At 37.2% G+C, this 26,367-nt stretch overlaps 1 protein-coding gene across 2 annotated transcripts in view; it reads left to right on the top strand.

The window, feature by feature from the left end:
- The window catches only part of SAK (polo like kinase SAK), a 93,597-nt gene that overhangs the window by 51,849 nt on the left and 15,381 nt on the right, over nt 1-26,367 (top strand). For both annotated transcript variants that reach the window (XM_083134009.1, XM_083134010.1), the window contains exons 7-11: nt 1,844-1,987; nt 7,763-8,007; nt 10,515-11,658; nt 15,991-16,133; nt 17,472-17,587. In XM_083134009.1, the coding sequence (XP_082990135.1) occupies nt 1,844-1,987; nt 7,763-8,007; nt 10,515-11,658; nt 15,991-16,133; nt 17,472-17,587 (1,792 nt within the window). The remainder of the gene's footprint in view (nt 1-1,843; nt 1,988-7,762; nt 8,008-10,514; nt 11,659-15,990; nt 16,134-17,471; nt 17,588-26,367) is intronic.

The following is a 26,367-nucleotide window of genomic DNA, read 5'->3' on the forward strand; positions in this document are numbered from 1 at the left end:
CATTCAATACTCTGGAAAAAATATGAGGATTCTGGAAAACTCAGGGAAATCTCAGGGAAAATGGATTTAGAGTTTGCGTGGGAACCCTGTGACTGGTGTCAAGATTATTCGAGTTTCCCTTGCAATAAATGAGAGATTGTTTTCCTTTCTGTAGGTCTCGGTGCAAATGGGTTTCTCATGAACTAGAATTGTAAGAATTTCGGGAAAGAGAAACGACTATGCACAATAAAAAGAAAATAACATGATTTAAAATGCTTGTTTTGACAAAAACGTTTTTATGTTCTATTGTCCTTCTCACAACACGCATCCTATGCATATAACAGGTTGTATAACTTCACAGGATAAATGGTGTTACTGTCTCCTAGGAATCTTTGTGTCTGTTTGAGCTCTGTTTAAGCTGAAAATTGGTGCAAATTCCAATAACGACCTCTTTGAAATAACAACTCTTTTCCCGGGAACTGTGAAAGGTCGTTGTATCGAGAGTAATGATTTACATGATTTTTAATCACATGCAGTTTTGCGTAATTTTGAGTTGAATTTGAGGGAAAATTGATAGCAAAAGGCATGTATATTCTTTCTTTATTCCTATCTATTTACCAAAATAATTATTTCCACATTATGATAAATCTTCTGTAGTTGTTTTATTTACATTAGGGATGGGCCGATATGAAATTTTGGCCGATACCGATAAAGAAATGATATAAAATTTCTGATGCTGATAACCGATACTCTACCGATCCGATATAAAATTTGAAATGGTCCTTCAAGAACTTGAAAGGTTCACTGACCTTCTTAATAAATGTGTGTTTCAAGGTGACTGCAGTGAAAAAGAAATTGCATATTTAGAGATTTACTTTTTTAGAAATTATGGCATGGAGATAGCCATAAAAATTTCAACAAAATGGGAGAATTTTGCACTAAATTATCCGACATTTATCGATATATAGGATCAGTAAAATAATCGGTATCTTTACCGATACACCGAAATGCCTATATTGGTCGACACCGATAGAGTACCAATCAATCGGTCCCATTCCTAATTTACATATTTAAGAATTATAGTGAGAAAATGAATTTTTGAAAATTACGTCTTTCCTCAAACAGCATGTTTAGTGCATGTAAAAAAATTAAAATATACTGCTAGAGTGAAACCCCTATTTTTGTTCCCAGAGTTTATATTTTCCCAGATTATACATTCAATCTTGATGATCCCAACATAGGAAAATGTCATAAAAGTTTCCTTGACTGCATTTAAAGTTTTTTCAGCTTGGTCCCCTGAAAAATGTAAAATCGAGATTCCACTGTATTTCTTCATTCAAAATATTTTTTTCTAGTAGTAAATAAGATTATTCATTGAATAAAATTACGCTTCTTGCTGTGTTTCGATTGAAAGTACAAAACTTCAGTAAACAGAGATACACATTTTTCCTTAGTTTTGTGCATTGCTGTTGACTTTCACTCAAATAAATTACTTTCAAGGAAACATAACATTTGCTTTTGAGATATGAGATCAGATATGGTACTTGTTTGATTGATTCAGTTTATTTTTCTTCACTTTTCTGCCACATTTGGCTAATTGTGGAGATGAGGATGACTGATGATATTATGAAATTGATGAATGGACACTCACAAAGAATACCCATGCCCAGGCTGGAATTTGATCCTGGGACCCTTGGGTCTCATGGTGCTAGTTTGAGCATAATCTCATGCTTATTAGTTATATTAAATTGTATTCCGAATAAAAGAAGAAAGGGAGGGTGATCATTAGCAGGCAGAGTAGTTGATATTCTGTTAGTTGCAAGTAAGCATTGAAGAAATTGTAAACCTGTCTGTAATATTTCAGGTGCCATCCCACTTGTCTGCCGAAGCTCGGGATTTGATTGATTGCCTTTTAAAGAAGAATCCAACAGATCGAATAAAATTAAGAGCAATTTTGGATCATCCTTTCATGAAGAAATCCCAGAAGCACAGCAGATCTTCATCACAGGCAAGTAATGATAGAATCAAGTAAATTTAATATAGGAATACTGATATTAACATGATAACCACTGTATGTATAGAACTTCATACACACAACTTGGTCTTAACAGCAGCACGTGTATGGGTTTGCTTAAACAGGGCTATTGTTCATATTGAAATGAATGTCTGTGGAACTCACACATGTGTTATAGAATAAAAAATTTAATGTATATGTCACTTGTATTGAAATGCATATACACCATAAAGAACAGAATTTCTAGGTACCAACAGACACAAAACCAAACATCAGTTGAAGACACTTGAGATTTACAGAAGGTACACATTTACTTAAATTCTTTTGAAATGCACTTGAATACTAAATCAAGCTTTTTGTACATTTTGTATACCTAAACTTATGTGGCAGTTACAAATAGCCTTTGAAGTCTGTTATTAATTTAAACAAATATGTTTAGTGTTCCATGTATTTATTGCAGTGAACTTTACATTTTACAAATGAGAATTTTATTTTGCCATTTCTTGGTCCAGTAGTTGTTTTAAGTCCACTTTGTGCACAGGTAGGCTGACTGAGACTAGTCCTACAGTTTAAAGTGGGATCCGAACCAGTATGGGCTTCCACCAGGGTATCAAACCCAGGAATCCTTGAATCCAAGGTGACAGTGTTGCCACTATACCGCCATGGAAGCCAGCACTCATTGATCTGCCATATTGCACTGTGAACAAGATTTTTTTATTTATCATTGTTTCTTTGATGAATTCTTAGAGATTTTGTCCTGCTGAACATGAATCGGGCATTGTTTTTGTTGTGTCAATATTTTGGAAGATCTGGCAACCTTTTGCTTCTGAAAACACTGGTTTAGCCAGATTAATGGCTATGTATGTAATGTGAAATATACTAAATTGCAGTTCAGTTCTTGTGTGTAATTACTAGTGTTGGGCGATATATCGCCCAGATGATAGATCACGATATTGAAAAAATATCGTCCAGGCGATATCAACGAGATGATATTTTAGTGATATGTATCGTGTTGACGATATATCATCATGATATGTTAGCTATATGTATCATCGTCAGCGATATATTGTCATGATATTTGGCGGTATATATCATGGAGACGATATATCGCCAAAATCACGATGCGGAAAAAATATCGTATCGTATTGTCTGTGACGATATATCGCAATATGAAATTTCCTATATCGTCCATCCCTAGTAATTACTCACTCATGATGTAGGCTAATTGTATTATCAATTGTGTGTATTTGTGAGTATAAGCTCATTTTCTTTCAACTTGTGTTGCTTTAACAGTAGTATGTCAGTGTAAATTACAGCAGCTTTGTGTTGTGATGACTTTCCCCCAAAATGAAAAACAAACCACTTTTAAATGTGAATTGTTCCTATCCATGAACACTTTGTTTCATTGTATTTTTTAAAAAAAATAATTGTACAGGTAACTTTTTATGCAGTTAATTCCATATTTCATCATTCTACTTTTAATTTTTTATATCTTGTACATGTTATGATAAAAATATGCACCAGTGAAACAGAAAGTAAAATTCGTGTGGGTATTAATATGTCTGACAAATTTACAATTCATGATGGGTTAAAACAAGGAGATGCATTATCTCCATTGCTCTTTAATTTTGCCTTAGAATATGCTGTAAGGAAGGTAAAAGAAACTAAAGATGGACTAAAATTAAATGGTGTGACTCAGTTGTTAGCATATGCAGATGATGTAGACTTACTGGGGTATGATGTGAATACAATTAAGAATAATGCTAAAATATTTTTCAAAACTGCTAAAGAGATAGGTTTGGAAGTTAACAAAGAGAAAACTAAATATATGCTTACAGGCCGAAACCAAGTGTTAGGTAATAATCAAAATCTAATTATTGATAACAACTCGTTTGAACCAGTTTCCAAATTCAAATACTTAGGAGTAATATTAACAAATGAAAATTATATTAAAGAGGAAATAAAAAAGTAGGCTTAATTCAGGAAATGCATGTTACTTCTCTCTTCATAAACTTTTGTCTTCTCGTTTAATATCTAAGAAACTAAAAGTTAAAATATACAAAACAGTAATTTTGCCTGTAGTATTATATGGATGTGAAACTTGATCCTTTACATTGAAAGATGAACATAAATTTAGAGTATTTGAAAATAAGATCCTTAGGAAAATCTTTGGACCTAAAAGGGATGAGGAGACAGGTGAGTGGAGAAGGTTACATAATTTGGAACTACATAATTTGTATTCATGTCCAGATATTATTAGAATAATTAAATCAAGAAGACTTAGGTGGGCAGTCCATGTGGCACGACTGGGAGAGGAAAGAGGAGTTTACAGGATTCTTGTTGGGAAACCTGATGGTAAGAGACCTGTAGGAAGGCCAAGATGAAGATGGAGGGACAATGTTGAGATGGACCTAAGGGAAATCGGTAGGGATGGAAAAGAGTATATAGAACTTGCTCAAGATAGGGAAAGATGGAAGGCCTGTGTTGCTGCAGCCATGAACCTTCGGGTTTAAGAAGGCTAGGGAGTTAGTTAGTTAGTTAGTTATCTTGTACATGTATTGCAAATGAAATTACTTCTTTTTGTAAACAACATATGAAAGTACTGAATTACTGACAGTTAAATCACTTTTGTGTGTCACCATATAGTATCATTTCACATTATGTTTGTGTATGTCGATGCAACTCGTGTAATTAGTTTTCTTATTACAATTTTATTATATTATGAAATACACAGTCCTTGTGGCATATTCAGTAGAGTGAGTTAAACGGAAAGAATGTACCATGGTTGAAATTAATGTGTTGTATGCTTCAAATAGGCTACATTTACCATCTTAATAAAATATATATTGCATATACCATCCGATTTGTGGACACTACAACAAATACGCTTTTATATTCGAATCAGCAGGCCAGAGTTATGAAGAAACCACTGAAAAATCAACTTGCACACAATAATTAGACGTGAGTAAGTTAGTTACTTTTTCCACAAAACTTACTTGTAGAGTTACTTACGTGAAATTTAGAAGATTTCGTAATTCCGCGTTGCACTATTTAATGGTTCAATCCTATTAATTTCGAAGATCCACTGTCTTCATTCACAAAAGGGTACGGCGTTTGAAGCGGTTTGAAGCTTCAAACGCCGTACCCTTTTGTGAATGAAGACAGTGGATCTTCGAAATTAATAGGATTGAACCATTAAATAGTGCAACGCGGAATTACGAAATCTTCTAAATTTCACGTAAGTAATTTTAAACCGCGTTTACCGCAACCACCATGAATTACTTGTAGAGGTTCCACTTGAGAACTTGTTGCTTCACTGCTCTACAAGTAAGTTTCACGGAAAAAGTTAGCAACTTGCTTATGTCTAATTATATCAACCACGTCTCTTATTCCCCAAACATGAATAAGCACAAAGTTGATTAAAATGTGTATAGCAGTGTTATTCTTCAGCCTTTCTTCATTGTGTCCATGAGCTTTGTGCTTGTTATATTGTATTTACTCGAGTACCCCTCGCCCTCGAATAAGCCACGCACCTGGATTTCAGAGAAGAGAAATGAAAAAAAAAAAAATATGCCAATATATGGGGATGTTTTCTTCCATCTGCTGTAACACACAACATCACTGTGTTGTTCTCATATCCACCAGTTAGCACAAGAACAGTTTTTATACCCTTTTTATTAACAGTAGAGTCAGATGGCATTTCAAAATAATCTGGGGTTTGATCCGCATTACCGATTTGTAACAGAAGATATGAATGTTTTTTCCTTAAATTTATCACATGACGTAGGATTTTATCTTCAAATGCATCAGGAAGTTGTTGGGCTAAAGTTGTTGTTCTTCGTAAACTCAGATTGTATCATCTTAAAAACCTGGCAATCCAACCCAACTTGCTTTAAAACCATGAACTCCAAGTTCTTTTGCCAGTGAAAGAGCCTTGAATTGACACATTTCTGCAGAAACTGCAAATCCAAATTTGTCGTTTTTTACATAGTCATGCAGCTTCCCTTCTATTTCCGGAAATTTAGCCTTTGTTCCTCGAAAAGCTCTCCGATTGCCACATGTGTTTAGCAGTATTTCCTTTTTTTTTCTCCAATCTCTCACACAACTCTCACTTATATCATATTTACGAGCAGCAGCACGATTACCGCTTCTTGAATGACACGTAATCACAATCTTCATCCTTTAGTGGTCATCTTGTGAAACAAGATAAGAAGGAAGCTACTCAAATGAATCACTGCAACACAAAACAAGCCTTACAATTTCCCCCACTCACACCCATGCAGCTGGATTGGCCAGACGTAGACATCCAGCTGGTTGCTGTCTTTATCTCTTTGTTGGCGCCAGTGTGACTGCAGAATGATTCCCTTGGGAAAGGCGAAGGAGAATATTCTTTTCCCTTCTGTCTGCAAGCTTTTCTTGAATTAAGTTGACCCAATTTTTAAAAGGAGGAGGAGGAGGTGAAGAAACAATGCACATAATGCAGTGCAGGGAGAGAGTGTGATTTCATTAAACCATATTTAGAATGATTTTTACCACTTGATACACAAATTATGGCAAACGTGTTTTGTTTTCTTTCCAAGAAAACAGGCTAGAGATAACAACATCTTGACCTCCACTCATTCTCTCGTAAGCATGTATAACAGGTTGCATACCTCCTCAGGATAAATTGTTTACGCTTGGTGATAAGCCCTATACTCGAGTAAGCTGCGCACCCCCATTTTCTGCCACGTTTGTCAGGAGAAAAAAAAGTGTGTGGGGTATTTGAGTAAATACGGTATTAGGGCCTCCCCGATAGCACAGTGGTAGTGTTGTTGCCTTGTAATCAAGGGGTTCCGGGTTCGATACCCGGTGGAGGCACGTAGTGATTCGGATCCCACTTTAAACTATGGGTCCAGTCCCGATTAGCCTTACTGTGCATAAAGTGGACTTAAAACACCAAATCAATCAATCAATGCTTGTTATATTAAGTAACATGTTCTTAGCATACTTAAAAAAGTGATACTTCCATAAATACTCACGTGAAATTCTAGCTTATGGCTTACACCAGGCTATGTAGATTGCCTTCTTGTTTGGTTCTTTCATAGGCCACCTTGATACCAGATGGTGAGCGTGAGTTGACGAAATGGTAGAAAGAAAAATATACTTCATAAGTCATACATATTTGGTCTTGATTTATACAGGCTGGCTCAGTAGTCACCCAAGGATTTTACATGTGAATAGCATTTGTTACTGAAAGTTCATTATTTTGTTCATTAGACCAGAGTAAAGAAGTTAATCGTGGTGATACGACTGTGGACATCATGATGGAACACTTCTCGTGAATGTGTTTGGTCTGCTACAGATCCGTCAAACACCTAGACCATTCCATACTATCATCAAAAATAGAAAAGACAACCAAATAGAAGTGAAACTTGAACCACCAGCCATAATGAACTACTACATCCTAACAGGATTAAAAAAATAAAATAAAAAATACACTTTAACATTTTAATAAAACAAATGAATTAAAATAATCATTACCATGGGTCTGAGCTGAAACAGTCACTCTATGGAATGGTGATATTCATAATTTAGTAGGACCACTTTCACTCAGTGTCTACTCTGGTCTACCAGTATATGGAAAATGAATAAATAAATATAAGTTAAGTAACAGGAGTTATTTGTATGAGAAACTTCTAGAGTAACTTTTGGACCACCCTGTATAAGAAATCAATTATAACTGTTTGACCATGAACTTTATTATTGTTTAATTTTGTTTCCTTACTCCAGAGCTGGGGAACCATAGACAGTGGGATGTGCACAATGTCCACAGTGGACTCTTGCGGAGGCAGTGACCATAATATAGCCAGTCAACCAGATCGAAGCAAGGAAAAGTACTCACCATGGTGCGCTCCCACTAAATCTCGAGAGAAAGACATCATGAGGATATCAGAAGTTCTGGAAGAAGAGGCTGATTGTAGGGTTTACGAGACAGACGTTAAGTACTCATCCTCATCTGCAAGGATCAAGTTACGGTATGAACAAAGTATTTTAAAGTAACTTCTAAATTTGAATGAAAATAATTGTTATTCTATTTTTGTATTTTTGTATTTAGTGCCAATTTTCTTTCACTATTGGGTAATTGTTACAATGAGGACAAGTGATTAGATAAAATTGATGAAAGATTGCTAACAAATAACAGTATTACGAGACTGGGACTCGAACCTAGAAATTAGATGTTGAGATCGACCGAGCTGGCTACTGCAAAATAAAATAGGAGTTAGGCTGTGAGGCGGATGTTTAATCTGGAAAGACTTAATACCTGTGTAATTTTCACTGCTTGTAAGACATTTTCGAACACCCTGGGACTAGATTTCGAGGTTATGAAAAATTACAAAATTCAAGTAACACAGTCATGTTGCATTTCAAATTAAAGCTTATTAAAAGCAGTAGAGAATGACACGAATTCGAGCTCTCTAGGACAAATAGTTTTCGATCTACAGCTGATTAAAGATTTCAAAATGTCTTCAAATTTTGTGATTTTTGCTTTTTTGAAAGTCAATAACTCAAAAGCTATGACCCCAAAAAAATTTAAAATTTGGCAGTTTTTGTCAACTTTACTGGTGCTACCACTGTACCAAAAATTATCAATTTCTGAGATGTCAAGGTTCAGAGCATTGGCTGATTTGACCTGGAATGACTCATGTCTGGATGTGCCTGTCCATGTGACAGAAAGCATTCACAAACATATTGGGAGTCACAGCATCAGGTTTTTTGTTCCTTGAGAGAGTGTTACACATTTGCTTGATGGCAAAGATCTCTTAGAAACGACACAATCTACAATTTCAGCCATACTAATATTGGAGGTGTGTCAGGTGACAGTAAAAATAGCCAGTACAAAGTTCTGATTCTGATTCACGAACTCATGGAAGATTTCCATGTTGACTGTGGAAGAATGCAGTGCTGCAACAGCACACAACACCCCAGTTTTTCATCATGAAGGCATGTGTTAAGATTCTCACTAGCCCAAATACAATTAGGTGGAACTACGATTCATCCAAGAACCATGTGTATTCCAGCATTTCTGGATTTGCATTGAAAAACTGCTGGAAACAATGACAGTAATTGACAACAGTTAATTACACCCATTAGTGTGAAAGTTATAAGGGAAAATTAGGGGCCAGGAGGGAGTGAAACACCCGATATACAAAGTGGTTTTAAGAATTAATAGTACAGGGGTGAATATTCTTTTAATTTCAACCCTTAGATTTTGTTTATGTTCAAATGACTCAACTGGGCTACATTAATTAATCCTGTGAGGGAGAAATGGGTTTAGGATCAACCAAGGAGGTCACTCAACAGGGGTTGAGTCAATTGGAGCTCTTTATGGGTTGCAAATTAAGGAAAAGATGTAAATGTACAAAATACAGTCAACTGAAAACCTTACTTTGTTTTCGTTGTTTCTCTGGTAGATTTCTGCACATAAGTATATATCCATCGTTGATGTACAGATATTTTCAAGTCTTGAGTTAGTACCTGTATATCTCAGGAAGAAGAATCTTTGGGATGCACGTGCAGTCACTTACGGCCCATTTCGATGGTGTTTCCACCAATCTGCCAGCGAATTGAGGCCATTGTTGTACTTCTTCCTCCATTTGCAAACTTGCTAGCGTCGTTATCATGCATAGAGATATTGAATTTTCATTTGCCAGAGAATTTATATAAGTTTTCAGCTTCCAGAGAGCAAGAAACCACTGCTCTTCACTGGTGCGAGTATATAAAGATATGAAGCTCACATGATCAGTGTTTAACCCTTGTAAATAACAGTTAATACCTGATGTAAATTTCATCTGTATACAGTCTGTCGCATAATTTTTATTGGAGGTTTTCATTTGACTCTCCTTCGTCCATCAATTAACAAGCTCTGAGAAAGAGGATAAATGGGGAAGGAACCCAGAACAAGGAACATTACAACTGGTATATTACTGATACATGGGCCTAGTATCAGCTCAGACCTGTTAATAATCTTGTCAACCTTTTAAGGCTCGACTGCACCTTTGGCAACTGTAAGGCCGAATTTTTTTCAAATTGTCCTCTCCATTCGAAAAACTGCTGTGATATTCCAAAATATGAAAAATTGCATACACTTAGAATTCCTTCTAGAGCATTGACGTGAATTTTTGTGTAGTTTGCTTTCACTGTTATCCAGATATTATCAATAGTTTAATAGACTTACGTAATTTCGAAACTATTGAAAATATCTAGATAACAGTGAAATCAAACTACACGAAAATTCACGTCGGTGCTCCAAAAGGAATTCTAAGCGTATTTAATATTTCATATTTTGGAATATCACAGCGGTTCTTCAAATGCAGAGGAAAATTTGAAAAAAATCGCCCTTTCGGCTGCCAAAGGTCCAGTCGAGACACATAATGTGGTAATAGTAAGAGGTATATGCTAAGAGTGTGTGTGACTGCTTTCGTAATTATGTTGGCATGCAACTGACCACTGTATCTTATATCTTTTTATTCCATTATTTCAGAACGGATACAGCCAGTAGGAAGCTTCCAGGAAAAGGATCTCTTCGCTCGAAGTTTTTGTATGGTGCAACTGCTTGCCCCGACTCTGAGGCAGTGTTACTACCAAGTTTTCCAAAGCACTCTGGTATGTCGCACGAGAGAGAGTCATCCGTGGAAAGGAAGCGCTCACCTCACAATGATGTGTTGACAACAAGTCACAGCGATAGCACGAACTGTGGAAGTTACGTGGGTGGAATTACTGCAACGGCTTCTCACAGAAATATTCCAAGCAGCAAATATATTGATGATAGCCCTGAGTTGGATAATAGAGTGTTCGGGGATGAGTTCAGTGTCTTAGGAGATAAACAGTGTATCACGAATTCTCCAACCAGTAGAAACAGTTACAATTGTTCCTCTAATAGTTGTGGCAGTGTATGCAACGAAGACGACAATAATTGTAGCAAGTGCTCAAGAACATGCAACTGTGAAAATAGAAGAAGGATTCCGCACGGTGATAGTTCTGGATTGAGACAACCTCATAATTTGTCCCCGCATTATGTCGGTGATCAGTCTTGTAATAGACACAGTCACACTTCTCCCTCACAGTGCGAATCAGAACATAGTGTGTGCCTCTCTCACCAGACATTACATCACGCTGATCATAGATCTTGTGCTCATTTAGGGAACTGCGTTAATTGTTCTCATGTAAATCGGAGTTGTTGCCAAGAACATCACATGCAAAGAGAGAGTTTGCACAGAAAAGACGAGACCTGCGAGCCTTCCAAATCCATCTGTTCTAGTAAGCATGGGTCATTTCTCAGTCTTGGACATGGTACGTCAATCTGTTCTGCAAACAATCCTGTACAACATGTTCAACAACAGGAACAAACAAGAGACGATAGGTTCGTGGGTAACAGTGCAACGTGTGAATATACAGAACAGTCCAAAGGTACTAGAGCATCTTCGACAAACGAAGATGGCCGAAAGAGTTCGGCAAAGAAAACTCCACCCTTAAACACTTCACGGTTGCAGCCTACCCGACACAGGACTAAGAATGCTGTATTAAACATTCTGGATTCAGGGGAAGTGTGTGTTGAATTCCTTAAGAAGCATGGGAAAGAAGAGAAAGTGGTAGATGTATGTAGGATATCAGGAGATGGAATGAGGGTAAGTTGATAGAAATAATGCTGTGTGATTTGAAATTTGTGCATATTTTAATGTGTTTTCACTTGGTGATATGGGCGGACCTTGATTTTTTGCATTTAATTGATGCAAATATCTGTATTACTTTTTTAACTTTTCGTGTTATTTCTTCAAAATTCACATTTTCAACAGTCAAGCTGCACATGGAATTAAAATGACTAATGTAACGTTATTAATGCTTATTCTTAGCCGAAATAAATAGAATATGAACTGGCATAGTCCATATCAATTCAGGCAGGCAAAGAAAGAATCTTACCTTCATAGTCTCAGATGTTATTGAATTAAACGTATGCTAAAATTCAGGACAAAGTAAGAAACCCGTATTTTTTTGTTTTGTCCAAAAATATTCCTGGCCCAAGATACAGGCTGCCAAAGATGGTGCCTCGGGCGTCATTTCTCACGTGCGATTTTCGATAAAATAAAAAAATGCTCGATCTCTGGAACGGTTCAAGATATTTTTTTGCTGTTTTTTGTATTTGAAAGAGAATAATTTTCTGATTAACATGATAACCTCAGTTTGGAAATGTGTGTCCAAGGTCTCTTGCTGTAGCCTTCTGAATTTTTTTTTGGAAAATCAAAAATAATAGTTTTTCTTGTATGTACGCATTGCTTGCATGATAGAATTATTTTCCTGTAGTTTACGGTTATTACATTGTTATAACTGTATCTTTAGTCAAAATGAAAATAAATGTCTGATGAAAGGAGCGTGTGTTCTCCTGAAACGTCACAAAGAAAAAACTGTTTTCTTATGCTTGTAATAACCGTAAACTACAGGAAAATAAATCAAAAATATATTATTATTATTATTATTATTTTCTTTTTACAAAAATGCTAATCCCAAAAATTTTGTTTTTTTACTGTTGATCAGTACCATACAGTACTACATTCCCTAAAAAGGAGAACTTCCACTTTTCAGTTTAACAGGTTTTATAAACAATTTAAAATTTTGCCATACATTAAAACAGTTTCCATTACCACATTCTCACTTATTGGTCTAATGAAATCAAAATCTAGTCTTATTTCACATGGCATTTTAATTCTTCATAAAGATAGTAACTGACAGCTTTCAAACCATATTAAAGCTTCCAAAATATATGTTCAAGTTCCATATTACAGGTTTCAAAGCATACCACTTCTGTGCACTCTGCTTAGAACTGAAATTAGCAATTCAATGAACTAAAAATTTGTTCAACTGCATCAGTATCTTCCTTTGATATTGAGTGATGCCTTCCTGTTGAACCAATAGGAACTGGGGCACCCACAATCTTTAAAACATCGCGAACTGGAATGCGAGCACTGGTGGTGGTGTTGCTGTCTTGCAGCTGGAAATCTATATCCAGCAGCCGGTCCATGTGGTAGCATAAAGTTCACGACAATTTCATTTAATTCACAACTGATATCTATAATCTCTGCAATCCACCAGTCACAGTCATACACACAGGCCACAAACATCCCTCTTTGTAGGTTGTGAATCTGAATATTCTCCTGTTGTTTCCGAGATCTTGGTTGGACAAATGAAATTTCTTCTTTCTTGCTCCTTAAAGTTCGTGCAATGTAGGTTCGCCCATCACTGTGAGTCCAGACATGTGTCTTCAGAATTCCTTTCACAGGGGTAGTTTGGTTGGACCATTCTTCTATTTTCTGCTGGCGGAATTCTTCAACTTCCTCTTTGGGCAACAGGATGAGGGCTCTTGATGTGTATGACTTCACCACTCTTGTAAAATCCTCAGCATTCTGAATTGCAGCTGTACTTGGGCTGGAAAGATTATGTTTTGTAGCATGGTGCTTCAGCAGCCCTCCTACACCATCGCAAGGCCCCTTCCCATGACCAGTAACATGTATACCCACTCCATTGGCACAAACGACTTACTCAATTCAAACAGTTGGTAATGAATTTTGAAGTGACACCATCAGAAATAATGATTATCTTTTCTGCCTGTGATTGCAGCTGTTGTTGAATTTTGTGTATTGCCAACAATGCATGTGCTGAGTCATGTCCTCTGTCATCACCTATAACTGCAACACTTGTGGTCTTCTTTTGAAAATATGTGACTCCTGTAAAAATTGAAACTTGGTCATTACTTCAGTGATACTCTTGTACTTCTTGTAGCAGAATCACAGACCAATTCTCAGCAAAATCACAGTGAAGCACTAAACATAGTTGTTCAACCTTTACACGTCCCTTCACTTCTGCAATGAGTTGTTGTTGAAATTTCTTCAGATGTTGGTGTGTTACTGCTTTCACTGTCCATTTCCCAAGTTCGTCAATGAAGGTATCAATGACAACAGTTTTCTTAATGAGTTTATTTTCCTCCCATGTTGCATATGTAACTTCCGAAGAGTCATCTGCTATGTTTTCCAGACCAAGTGTCTGTAAGGCAAGTCCTCCCTTTCCAGGACAGTCACCACATTCCTGAAACAAGCAGGTCTCTCACTCTGCATCACAGACTACTAACGACTTCACACGTCCAACCAAGGTGTCATATGTCTAGCCTTGAAGTAAGTTCTTCAAAGTTACCATGCAAAGTTCAAAATTGTACAATACACACACAAACAGACATCTCTAGGTGGGTGTGGAACCAACCACTTAGGACGTAGTACATAAAATTTTGATTTCATGAGACCAATATGTGAGAATGTGGTAATGGAAACTGGTTTAATGTATGGCAAAATTTTCAATTGTTTATGAAACCTGTTAAACTGAAAAGTGGAAGTTCTTCTTTTCAGGGAACGTAGTACTGTATGGTACTGATCAACAGTAAAAGAATCAAAATTTTTGGAATGGACATTTTTGAAAAAAAGGAAATATTTTTGATTTTTCAGAATAAAATCAGAAGGCTACAGCAAGAGAACTTGGACACATACTTCCAAATGGAGGTTATCATGTTAATCAGAAAATCATTCTCTTTCAAGTAAATAAAACAGCAACAAAATATCTTGAACCGTTCCAGAGATATAGCATTTTAATATTTTGCCGAAAATTGCACGTGAGAAATGACGCCCGAGGCACCATCTTTGGCAACCTGTATCTCAGACCAGGAATTTTTTGGACAAAACAAAACTGCTGCCCAGGAACAAACAATGCAGTGACGCGGTACCATCTCCGCTTCAAATGCCATACCCTTTTGTGAATGAAGACAGTGGATCTTCGAAATTTATAGGATTTAACCATTAAATTGTGCAAGGCGAAAGTGCGAAATTTTCTAAATTTCACGTAAGTAAAGAATACGGGTTTCATACTTTGTCCTGAATTTTAACATATGTTTAATTCAATAATATTTGAGACTATGAAGGTAACACCCCTGCCTGAATTGATATGGACTATGCCAACTGCTTTTAATACAGAAATCATATTTAAGAAAAGAGATTGTCAAAAGAGCCTTTGTTCTACTGTACAACCTGATTTTTATTACTTACGTAACATCCAGGAAGGAACATGTGTTTAATACATGTCATTGTATAGAAACACTTTTTTCGGTGTTATCGCGTTTGTGAAAATTCAAGGTCTCTAGTGATATGTCATTTTGGTGTCAATATACGATAGCAAAATGCCTGGGGTTGACTTTTGTGGCAAAGTGGTTCTTAACCTGAGAACAAACCTTAACCTTAATCGTAACAAACCTGAGGATGAACATAAAATCAATCTTGACATGAATTAATCTCTTGAGCCATTCATGGGGAATATGGTGATTAGTAGAATGTTATCTCCCCAACCTGAAGATAGCTGCCCTTCTCCATTGCGGACATAGTCCCCAAATTACAGCATCTCTGAGGCTCTTCCATTGTCCCTGTCAACTACACCGATCCTTTCTCTATCCAACCTTTTATTAAAAGCCATCAGCAAGATGGGTCACTTTCTCTTGCATTTTAATTCCAGCTGCAACCAAACTCATTGCAGGCAAGGGATTCCATGTAAAATCAACAAGGTCCTCAACATTACATTTCTTGATTAATTTGAAATTTGGCACACTGGAAGGGAGTTGCCACCAATAAGCCTGCTCTTCGTATTGTCTTACCTGTTTTAATCCCATTTTTATCCTTGACAATGCTGGCAAAATGACAGAATTTTTAGTTTTATTATTAAGTGTTCTGTACAGGCAAGATAAACACTAGTTAGTACTGAAAATATTGAGGTTAAAAAAGTTACGTACATTTGTGGATTTTTAATGAGTTAATGAGAACATGGAATACTTCAGATATTAATTTTCTCAGTTAACATTGGTCACTGTGTATCCACATTTTATTTGCTTCTCGTTAACACCAGTGTTATGTAACTCTTATATTAATGGCTTTCAGGTGATACTATATCTGCCCAATTATGGTCGAGGTTGCCCTGTTGGAAATTCACCACCTGACCTACCCAAAGAAGGAGCAGATGCCATATTTAGCTATGAAAGTCTCCCCACCAAGCATTGGAAGAAATATTTGTATGCTGCAAGGTAAGATGATTTCTGTGAATTTGTAGCACTGTTTATCTTAATTGGAAGAAATAGTAGATCAACCAGGTTTATAAATGCATGAGATTCATTGCCTACAAAAATTCATTAAGATTCTCAGGAATGTAGTACAACCTACTACAATCTGCTTGAAACTTAGAACTGTAAGTGCCAGCTTAGCCCAATCATGGTCTTACCACCTAAGCACCTGGGTTCAAATTGCAAGGCATCAAATCGGGGGATCGAGCCAGCCAGGGAATTAGGCCACCTCGGTCAATCCATTTCTTTGGGTAATTTTCATCCAGCCACTGTCGCATGCCCAGGCAGAAGTATGGATGGGCGTCATCAACAATCATTTGATCAAGCCATTTTTCCTGCCCCAAATCTTAAATGGCATCACTTATGAACTTTTTTTGAGAAACAGGATGGCAATGTTGTTGAAGGATGTGCCTCTAGCTATAAGACGTGACATGATTTACCAGCATGATGGCTGCCCAGCTCGATCCCCCGATCGATTTGATGCCTTGCAACTTTTCCATTTGGAGTCACATGAAATACTTAGTTTACAAGACACCGGTAAACTCGCAAGAAGAGCTCAGGGAGAGGATCTTAATAGCTGGTCAACACATCAAGGACACCATCACATCACAAGTTAAGATAACAAATGTCTGTAAAAACCTGCGTGCCTGCATTCATAACTGAGGTGCCCACTTTGAGCAAGACGTGTGTAATGTTCTTTAATTGTATTGTTCATTGATTCCATTCACATGAAGATGAATAAAGTATTATTTCTTGTACACATTTGTGAATTTTAGCAACATTTGTACCTTGTTGTATAGCAGATGACACAAGGAAGTAATTAAAGTAATTTGTACGCTTCCTGTCATATCATTTTTGTTATTAATACGTTGCCAAATAAACTAAGAGTGCATTTTTTATCATCACTTGTAAGTTTAGACCCACTCGTTACTTACATGTGATTGTTATTTGGGACAAACTTTTTCCAACAAACCACTTATTTGTTAGTTATCAGAAAATGCTGAAATATGTGCCATACAATGAGCTGTTTTTTCTCAATTCGTATTTTTATGTGGAAAATTGTCATTTAAAAAAAACCAATAGAAGTTCGATTATCTCGAAAACTACTAATTTTCAGATAGGGTATCATATGGTAAAATTTATTGCAAATTGCCTCTACTTTAACCCCTTTCAGGGAATACATCTAATTACAGGTCACCCTGTATATAAGAAAATACTTGGTTCTCTGATTTCTATGGCTGTGAATCAAATAGGGTATCAAAACATTATGTTCAGTAATTTGAAACATTTGCACTGTTTTAGGTTTGTGGACCTGGTGAAGGCGAAGACTCCGAAGGTAACATACTACAGTGAGAAGTGCAAGTGCTTACTCATGGAGAATATGCCAGATCCAGATTTTGAAGCATCTTTCTATCAAGGTAATGCATGAATCAGAATTTGCCAAAATTGATTAATCAGTAACCTGTAATTAGTAATTGTAAATGTTTTCTTGCACATGTTTATGATTTAATTGCTTTTATATGAGTTTTGTGTCTAATCTGAAAAATTAGGGATGTATAAATAATACTTTGTTCTATTACATGATCACTGTTAATACTTGTTTTTGTTATTTTGTAAATTACATTGTCAGGATTATGTTATAGAGTGCACACAAGGATTCGGCCAGAAGCCTTCACACATCTTCTTTTCCATTTGTTCAACTCGGGGTCATAAGGAAGCCTGCTTCACTCTGGCCCTCTCCTACACACACAAGTATGATGGATGCACATAACACACAGTTCTGCACAGAGGAGTCCCAGGTTCGATACCCGGTGGAGGCACAAGTGGTTCGGATCCCACTTTAAACTGTAGGTCCAGTCCCAATTAGCCTTAGTTGCACAACTACCGCTGCCCGGGAACAAACAATGCAGTGACGCGGTACCATCTCCGCTTCAAACACCGTAACCCTTTGTGAATGAAGACAGCGGATCTCGAAATTAATAGGATTGAACCATTAAATTGTGCAATGCGGAAGTGCGAAATCTTCTAAATTTCATAAGTGAGAAAAACGTGTTTGAAAGATATTTAAAATGGTAAAATTAAGTTTATAAAGAAAGAAAAGGTATACTACATTGTGGGGGGCAATATGTAAATAACATGAAATTTGTTCTGAAGATTATTATTGATCTTAAGAAAATATGTAGATTAATCCGGCATAGCTCATACAAATACAAACACAAGTAATAAATAACCTTCATGTATTTTATGCCTTGTATTCTTTTCTCTAGCTTTTTCTTCAACCATATTTCCAAATTTTTCCCAGGATGTTATTTTAGCTTCCTTCACTATTTCCTTGACTTCATTTCTTTTTTCAATGTATTTCCTTCTATGTTCTTCTGTCTGAGACATAATATATTTTTTCCATGCTTCCTTTTTGTTTTTTACTTTTTGTTTCACTTCTTCATTCCACCAAGATGTTTTCTTTTTTCTTGTATCTACTATTTTCTTTCCGCATACTTCTTCTGCAGATTTTATGAGTGCCTTTTTAATTCTCTTCCATATTTCTTCTATCTCTAGTTGTTCTACATCTGGTCCTTCTGTCAGTCTGGCTGTTACCTGTTCTTTATACTCTTCCTTCTTCTCTTTTTTCTGTAACTCATTTATCTTAATTGTTTGGTATTTTTTCATTCTGAGCTTTGGTGGTCTCGTGAAGCGTGTGTCCACTATTAATAATCTATGGTCTGTACCCAGTTCAGCACCTCTTATAACTTTAACATCCATTATGTTTCTCCTAATACTACTGGTATATATTATGTAGTCTATTATGCTTTTAGCATTTCTTCCTTCAGCCTGGAAGGTTATTTTATGTACTTCCTTATGTGGGAAGAAGGAGTTTCCAAGAAGCAACTGATTTTCTACACAAAACTCCAGTAATCTTTTGCCATTCTCATTCAATGTCTTTTCTCCCCCGTAGCTTCCCATACTACCATGGGCTACCTTCTTATCTTTACCTGTTCTTGCATTTAAGTCTCCCACTATCATTACATACCGTCCCTCCATTACTTCTTTATCTACTGTCCTCTGGAGTTGTACATAAAATTCTTCCTTATCAAGCACAGAGGCATCTTCTGTTGGTGCATATACTTGGATATATGATATTTTATATTCTATATCAAATTTAACTACAATTATTCTTGAGTTAACTGGTTCCCAGCCACTGACCTTTGTTTCATATTCCTGACTTGTTACAATTCCTACCCCTTCTTTTGCTCTTCTTCCCTGTCCAACACCTGAATATCTCAAGGTATATCCCTCCTCAAGCCTTTGTATGCCATTTCCTTTCTTTCTTACTTCACTAATTCCCATTACGTCTATCTTACGTATCTTCATTTCCTGTACTAATTCAACTTCTTTTCCTAATATAGTTTTAATGTTCCATGTTCCCATTCTCGTTTTCCTTTTCCAGTCCGGTCGTTGCTGTGTTGATCTGTCCATTCCGAGGCTCCTGTTTTTTCTCTGAATCCGTTAATACCCTTGCGTGGGGGATTGGCCCAACGCAGTGATGGAGATGAGGGTTGAGGGTAGAGTAGGAAGAGGCAGGCCAAGAAATACATGGGAAGATAGAATAGAAAAGATAGGATTAAAATATGGAAAAACTAAGAACGAAATGAGAAGAATGAGTCGAGACCGGACGGAGTGGATGAGATGGACAGAACGAGGTACCCGACGCTTAACGGCATAAGGGAATGGAAGAGAAGAAGAAGTATTTTATGGCCATAAGTAAATGTTTGTTGGGATCCCTTACCTTTTATTGTCACTTATGCGATGCACTTCCTCACACACACTGCTCCTACTTTAGATTGAAGGGGATGGCTGTGGTTCGTTGTTGAAGGGGGGTAAAAGAGGATTGTTCACGGCTTCAGGTCAGGTTGGCTGACGTTCCGGTCACATGGTGTGATCTGTTTCATGTATTGTTCAGTAACCACACGGAAGTAGTTCCATTTACACAAAATTAAAAACACAGCTCTCCTTGTTGCACTGTACTGTCAGCTGTCACAAATCGCACTTCACCTACTTTGGTGGCTGATGCTCCGGCGACATGTTGTGATTAACACGCGGAAGTAGTTCAAATTACACGGGAACAAAACACTGCTCCTCCAGCTGCACGGTGCTGTCAGCTGCTCAACAATCACACTTCACCGACTTTGGTAACGTGTCTCCTTGCATCGCTGTATGCACATACGCCCAGTTTAGCCACACTTCCAAAATACACCTCCTCACTCCTCTCACCTCTATATCCTTGTGACCCGTCTTTCCCCAAAGACGCCCAAACTTCCCCTGTGTTCTTCCAATGTTGCCGGTTTTAGCCTTGTACAGTGGCTCTAACACACACACACAAACACACAAATACCCAAAAGGAAGAAAAAACTAAGAAAAGAAAAAAGGACACCCTAGCCAGTGTAACTTGCCTGAAGAGCCCGGTTCTCCCTTTCGCCATGCCAAGCAAGGGACTGGGTACGACTTTAAGAAAAAAAACTGGTAAACTAACTGATAAAAGAAAAACGAAAAGCCAAAATTATAAAATAAAAAATAAAAAAAGGTAATAAATTTAGGGTGGCACTACAACATATTCACCAAAGTTTGCTATATTGCACTTATCTGTTCTAAATCGGTATTGTAATTTCACAAAATCACAAAAAATAGACAATGAAGGTGCTAGGGAGTAGAGAGCATGCAAGCAAGTTTACCCGCTTAATCCGTTCAAAAACCATGTCGAACATTACTACATTGATCTCTATCTTACGTTTACCGTAACTCTCGTTTCCCGCTTTATACATTTTCCAAGACAGGTGGATGACCAAGGTGACCTCTCCCCTCCCTACCCCTTTCCCTTGCTATTGCAGCAGTCTCAATCATTCACTGTGTGACCTTGAACTTTTGCCTTACGATTGGGGAACAAGCTCGCTATTGTCAAACTAAAAGCCGCTTCCTCTAGGGTTTTAACTAGGGATGGACTATATCGGAAATTTGATATCGCAAAATATTGTCACAGACGATACGATATTTTTTCCATATTGTGATATCATTGATATATCATCTCCACAATGTGTATCGCCAATATCGTGATGATATATCGCTGACATGATATATATCGCCAAATATCATGATGATATATCGCTGACATGATATATATCGCTAAATATCATGATGATATATCGCTGAATATCGTGATGATATATTGCCAAAATATTGTTACGATATATCACCAACATAATATATATCGCCAAATATAGTGACGATACATTGCCAAAATATTATGACAATAATTTGCCAAAATATCGTGACAATGGAGCCTGGTTGATATTTTTTCAATATCGTGATGCATCATCTGGATGATATATTGCCAACGTAAAAGTGTGACTGAGGTGTCTCTGTTCTCCCCAGTGATCAGAATGCTAAATTTTAAAAGTAGCTTCGCTACCAAAAAATATCTCGCTATGCTACTCATGTGTGCTATTCACTACTTCGCTACTTTCGCGCTACTTTTGTATTAAATAAAAAAATTGAAAAACTTGAAACAACCACATGGATATTCAAATGAAGCTCCTAGTATGAGAGTTGTACATACTGGAAAATAGATCGTTATTTATTATCATAATTCCTGTAATTCGTTAATGTTTGCTCTAACATGCTTCTGTGGTATATCTAAATGAGCAACAGATGGAGCGATGCTTTACGTAAGTTAGGAATGCTTCCCTGAAGACATGGTGGAAATTTTGTCACCTTGTAATCAAAGGGCCCCAGGTTCGAATCTGGCAGAGGCACTAGTCATTCAAATCCAGTCTCGATTAGCTTATCTGTTCATATAGTTGAATCAATACAAACTCTAGGAAAGATACCTAGTTGGGAAGATGGAACCCCCTTCTCTTCCATTCTCCACAATGCTCATCATCATCATTATTCATCATTGTTCCTTTTCTCACAATTTGCCAAAAGTGGCAGAAAGCGACTCTAGATAACATATTAACAAAATACACATCCACATTGTCATGATTAGCAAAAGTTACAAAAAAGCGACGTAAAAGTAGAAGAAATTCATACATTTGGAAACTGTATATTAACTAAAGAAAATTATCATTTCTGCAGAAAAGTCAATAACTCGTACATACTTTTTACAATATCATAGAATATATTGAGGAAACTGATGTGTAAACTCGAGTGTTCTAAACATATTGCAATTTTAAAATTTGTGAACAAATATTACGATGAAAATAATTGTAATTCCAGAATGTGTGTGTGTGTATCATTCTTGTAACAATAATTTCTTGCTAGTGAGTACCAATGTACTATACGACGCACGCTTTTAGAAGCGATATCGGGCGGGGCCACATAGAGGGTGTGCGTGGCGATCAGCCAATGGCAGGAGTGCAACGTTGTACAGTTAGGAGACTGCGGTGGGGAAGTTAAAAGCCATCTTCTTTTTTTTTCTTGCGCACAAGAAATTTTCATAAAATTCGCCACGTTAAGGTTCATCATAAGATGGGGAAATACATTTTGAACCTGACTGTCCAAGTCCCATGAATTTCCATCGCCTACAACCGGAGTTATCGTTCCTTGAAGAAACAATGGAAACTACACCTATCATTTCCTTCCGCCTGTTTTTTTTCGTTGCCACCGTGTTGACGCAGCTGAGTTGTTGTGTCTAGGGAAAACTGTGGGTGTTAAATTTGCCTCGATATAAACAATGACCCTTCATTGTTCTGGGCGTTCTCGAACATTGAAAGTCTGTGTCAGTTTGAGTTCATCGTTTTTTCATAGCAAGGCCGGTGTAACATTATTCACTTATCGTTCACTCGTGCGCCACAAAGAACAGTTTGTGAAATGATTAAATACAGCAATAGTGGTGTTCCGTGTGTTCTTTTTATTTTAAATAATGTCACTCTCAAAACCTAGCACCAGTAGTACAGGCTCCAAGGGTGCAAAATCTAATCATTAACCTCCAGGAGAGTGACTCGGAAATGAGTGAAATCAGTGACACGGAGACCGAGGAAGACGACGAGAGCGGTGATGAATAAATAAATACCTTCAAGCTTCTTTCAGGTATGGGTTTCTCATATAGGCTATGCTACAGTGATACGATATTATAATCATGTGTAGAAATATTCACTGTATTATTTCACCGTACTCATATATACTGTGCATGCATTATCAAAATAATGGACACATCGCGGATTTTCTGTCCTTCCCTTGCGCTAGCAGTTAGTTTGGCAACAGCGCAGTAGCACTGGCTGGGTATTGGCCGAAATCATGTTCCTTCTAAAAGCGTGCGCCGTATAACAATGATCAATGTTGTTAACGTATACTGAGCCATTGAATGCTGGCACTATTGCTTTGTCATTATCCATCCATTGATTGCTCGTTTTTGCACTCACTACAGGATGTGTTTTACACAGTAATTCATGGCATTTATTTGTCTCTTACACCATGGATATCCACAGGATTTGTTCGCAAACAAGGCTTTATTTTCCAGGGATGAAGCAAACGAGGCATGTTTCTCCCTAAAATAGCGATGCTGCTCTATAAACGTAGCTGTTAGCCAGAATATATTCATATATGCCAATTCAGTTTAGTTACCTGGATATTAGATTTATTCTATAATAATGAAATAAATTATGTAGATATCTATAATCTGCAATATCAAGATATTTATAATCTAGATTATACGTATTTCCATATAATAGACTTTGTCTTTATGAACCTCTTGCAAAAGTAAGCATTATTTTCGAATTTTTATTTGACGCTCTGGTCACATTCATAATTTTCCTCAGGACTCTGAGAAGACCTATAGCTCGTACAGGAATTTTGTAGCTTCACTACAAATACAGCTACAATTTTCAAAATGTAGCGCCGCTACAGCTACCACTACAAATTTTGTAGCTAGCTACAATAGCGACACTACAAGTAGCATGCTACTTCCGACCACTGGTTCTCCCTGCCTCCACAAAAAACATGCACAATTGAGAACATGACTCAATCACTATTCAAACTTCTTTACTGACACTTTTACATAATTCTTCCTAGCATAGGGGAGAGAGGGGCAGGAGTGTGAAACTTGCTTTGAAAACTTTCCTTTCTTCTTGTTTGCCGGGAATAAAGTAAGAAGAATTTGCAACCCCGGTTATCCGATATTGGTTTAGGAACCAGTGACAAAAAAATCAGCAATCTCTCTTCAAAAGAACTCATTAATCTGCAACTACTGTGCATGGCTATGCAGTAATTTCATGAAGCAATCTTTTATATTCTTTTTTTTTATGCAGCTCTCTGCTTATGAAATATTGTTCGTGTATTTGTTACAATATAATAATCCTTCCCCCTTTCTTCTGCAACTTGGTTCGGAAATAAGCACGCTGCTGATTAAAAAATGGAATGCTGTGTTCCAGCTTATCTTCCTCAACAAGTGCGTTTATCTTTAAAACGCACAGGACCTTCTATTCCGTCACCTGTTCGTTGGTGCCAGTCTGTCTGGAGGGAGGCTGCTAATGGTGCCAGTGTTATGTCTGGCTGTTCCAAAGCTGTGCTTTGTGATATTGCTTCCGACAGCAATAACTCGTCCAACTCCAACATAAAGGATGCAGCTTTTCCTTCTTGTCCTGCCTTCTGATAAACAAAACCGTAACTCTCATCATGCAGATAACACAAGAATAATCCTTTTCCTTTTCAACACCAGAGCCAGAGTGGTGTACCCAAGATTTGCGAGGGGGGTGGGCATATGTGTAAATTTTTTTGCCTCCTAATGGCATAGCAGTAACGTCATCGCCTTGTAATCAAGAGGTCGAGGGTTAGATACCCGGTGGAAGCACTTAGTGGTTCGGATCTCACTTTAAACTGTAGGTCCAGTTCCAATTATCCTTCTATGCATAAAGTGAACTTAAAACCTTTAGCAGAAGGAGCCTCGTGCGCCTGTATTCCCGTTGAAGTTGGCTCCTTTTCAAGTGTGCACTTTTCAAACATGCCGAGAAGTACAAAAAAATCATATCTCTAGAACTAATGGATGATATTCAGCGAACAACTTCCCCCACAATTCATTGTGCGAAAGCACGACAGCTGCCATGATTCCGGCAAATGTTTTGGGGCATGTTGGAAACCCATTTGATAAGTATTGCGATCTCAGCTTTTGTAGGATTGATTCAAGGTAGAAATATAACGATTATATGTCAAATTTAGTCTTGCTAAGACTCGTAACAATGGCCAGAGTATCTAAGAAGATGCAATTTGCCACAAGACAACATTGTATGAAGATACGTAACATACGAAAGAAATACAGGACTATGAAGCATGTTTCTCATGGAATCAATCGGACCTATCCGATAGTGCAGTGGATAATTCTTTCCCCTTTGTAATCGAGGGATCCAAAATTAGATTCCCGGTGGAGGGAAATTAAAAAAACAAAAACAAAAAAAAAACACATATTTTTAAAAAAATTGAATTATTAACAAACTTTGTCTCGTGAAAATGATAATTTATAGAAATGGTCTGAAATACAAAATAGTATACTATATTTTTTAAGACCGTAATGTATCATTGTCACTTTTCTTATGTACGAGGGGCTGCTGAAAAGTTCATAGCCCAACCCTGAAGGAGTGCACGTGGAATGATGAAATTTTACAGTTATTCTACATTCTCCCCCCTGAAGTTCAATACACTTCCTTGCACAGTGCTCCAATTTTTGCAGACAAGTGAAAAAAAATCCTGAAGGCTGTTCCACACACCACTGTTCCGTAGCACTAATCACCTCCTTATCAGATCCAAAATGGCATCCTTTCAAGTGTTGTTTGAGATTGGGGAATAGGAAATAGTCTGACGGAGCTAGATCTGGGGAATAAGGGGTATTGATCTAGACATTGAAACCCTAGATCATGCAATGTCAGTTGTGTTTGCAGTGCTCGATGGACAGGGGCATTGTCCTGCAGGAACAGAATTCCTTTTTTCATTTTTCCGCGGCGTTGCACTTTCAATTTGTCTTTCAATTTTGTGAGTAATGCAAAGTAATACTCTGCATTAAATGTCTGACCCTTGGGCAGGTAGAATATGAGTACGACTCCATCCTTATCCCAGAAGAATGTTGCAAACACTTTCCCAGCCGACTTCTGCCTCTTGAACTTCTTGGGGCGAGGGGAACCTGAGTGCAGCCACTCCATTGACTGTTGTTTCGTTTCAG

Source organism: Lepisma saccharinum, chromosome 13 (genome assembly GCF_977018435.1).
Source record: "Lepisma saccharinum chromosome 13, izLepSacc3.1, whole genome shotgun sequence".
NCBI lineage: Eukaryota > Metazoa > Arthropoda > Insecta > Zygentoma > Lepismatidae > Lepisma > Lepisma saccharinum.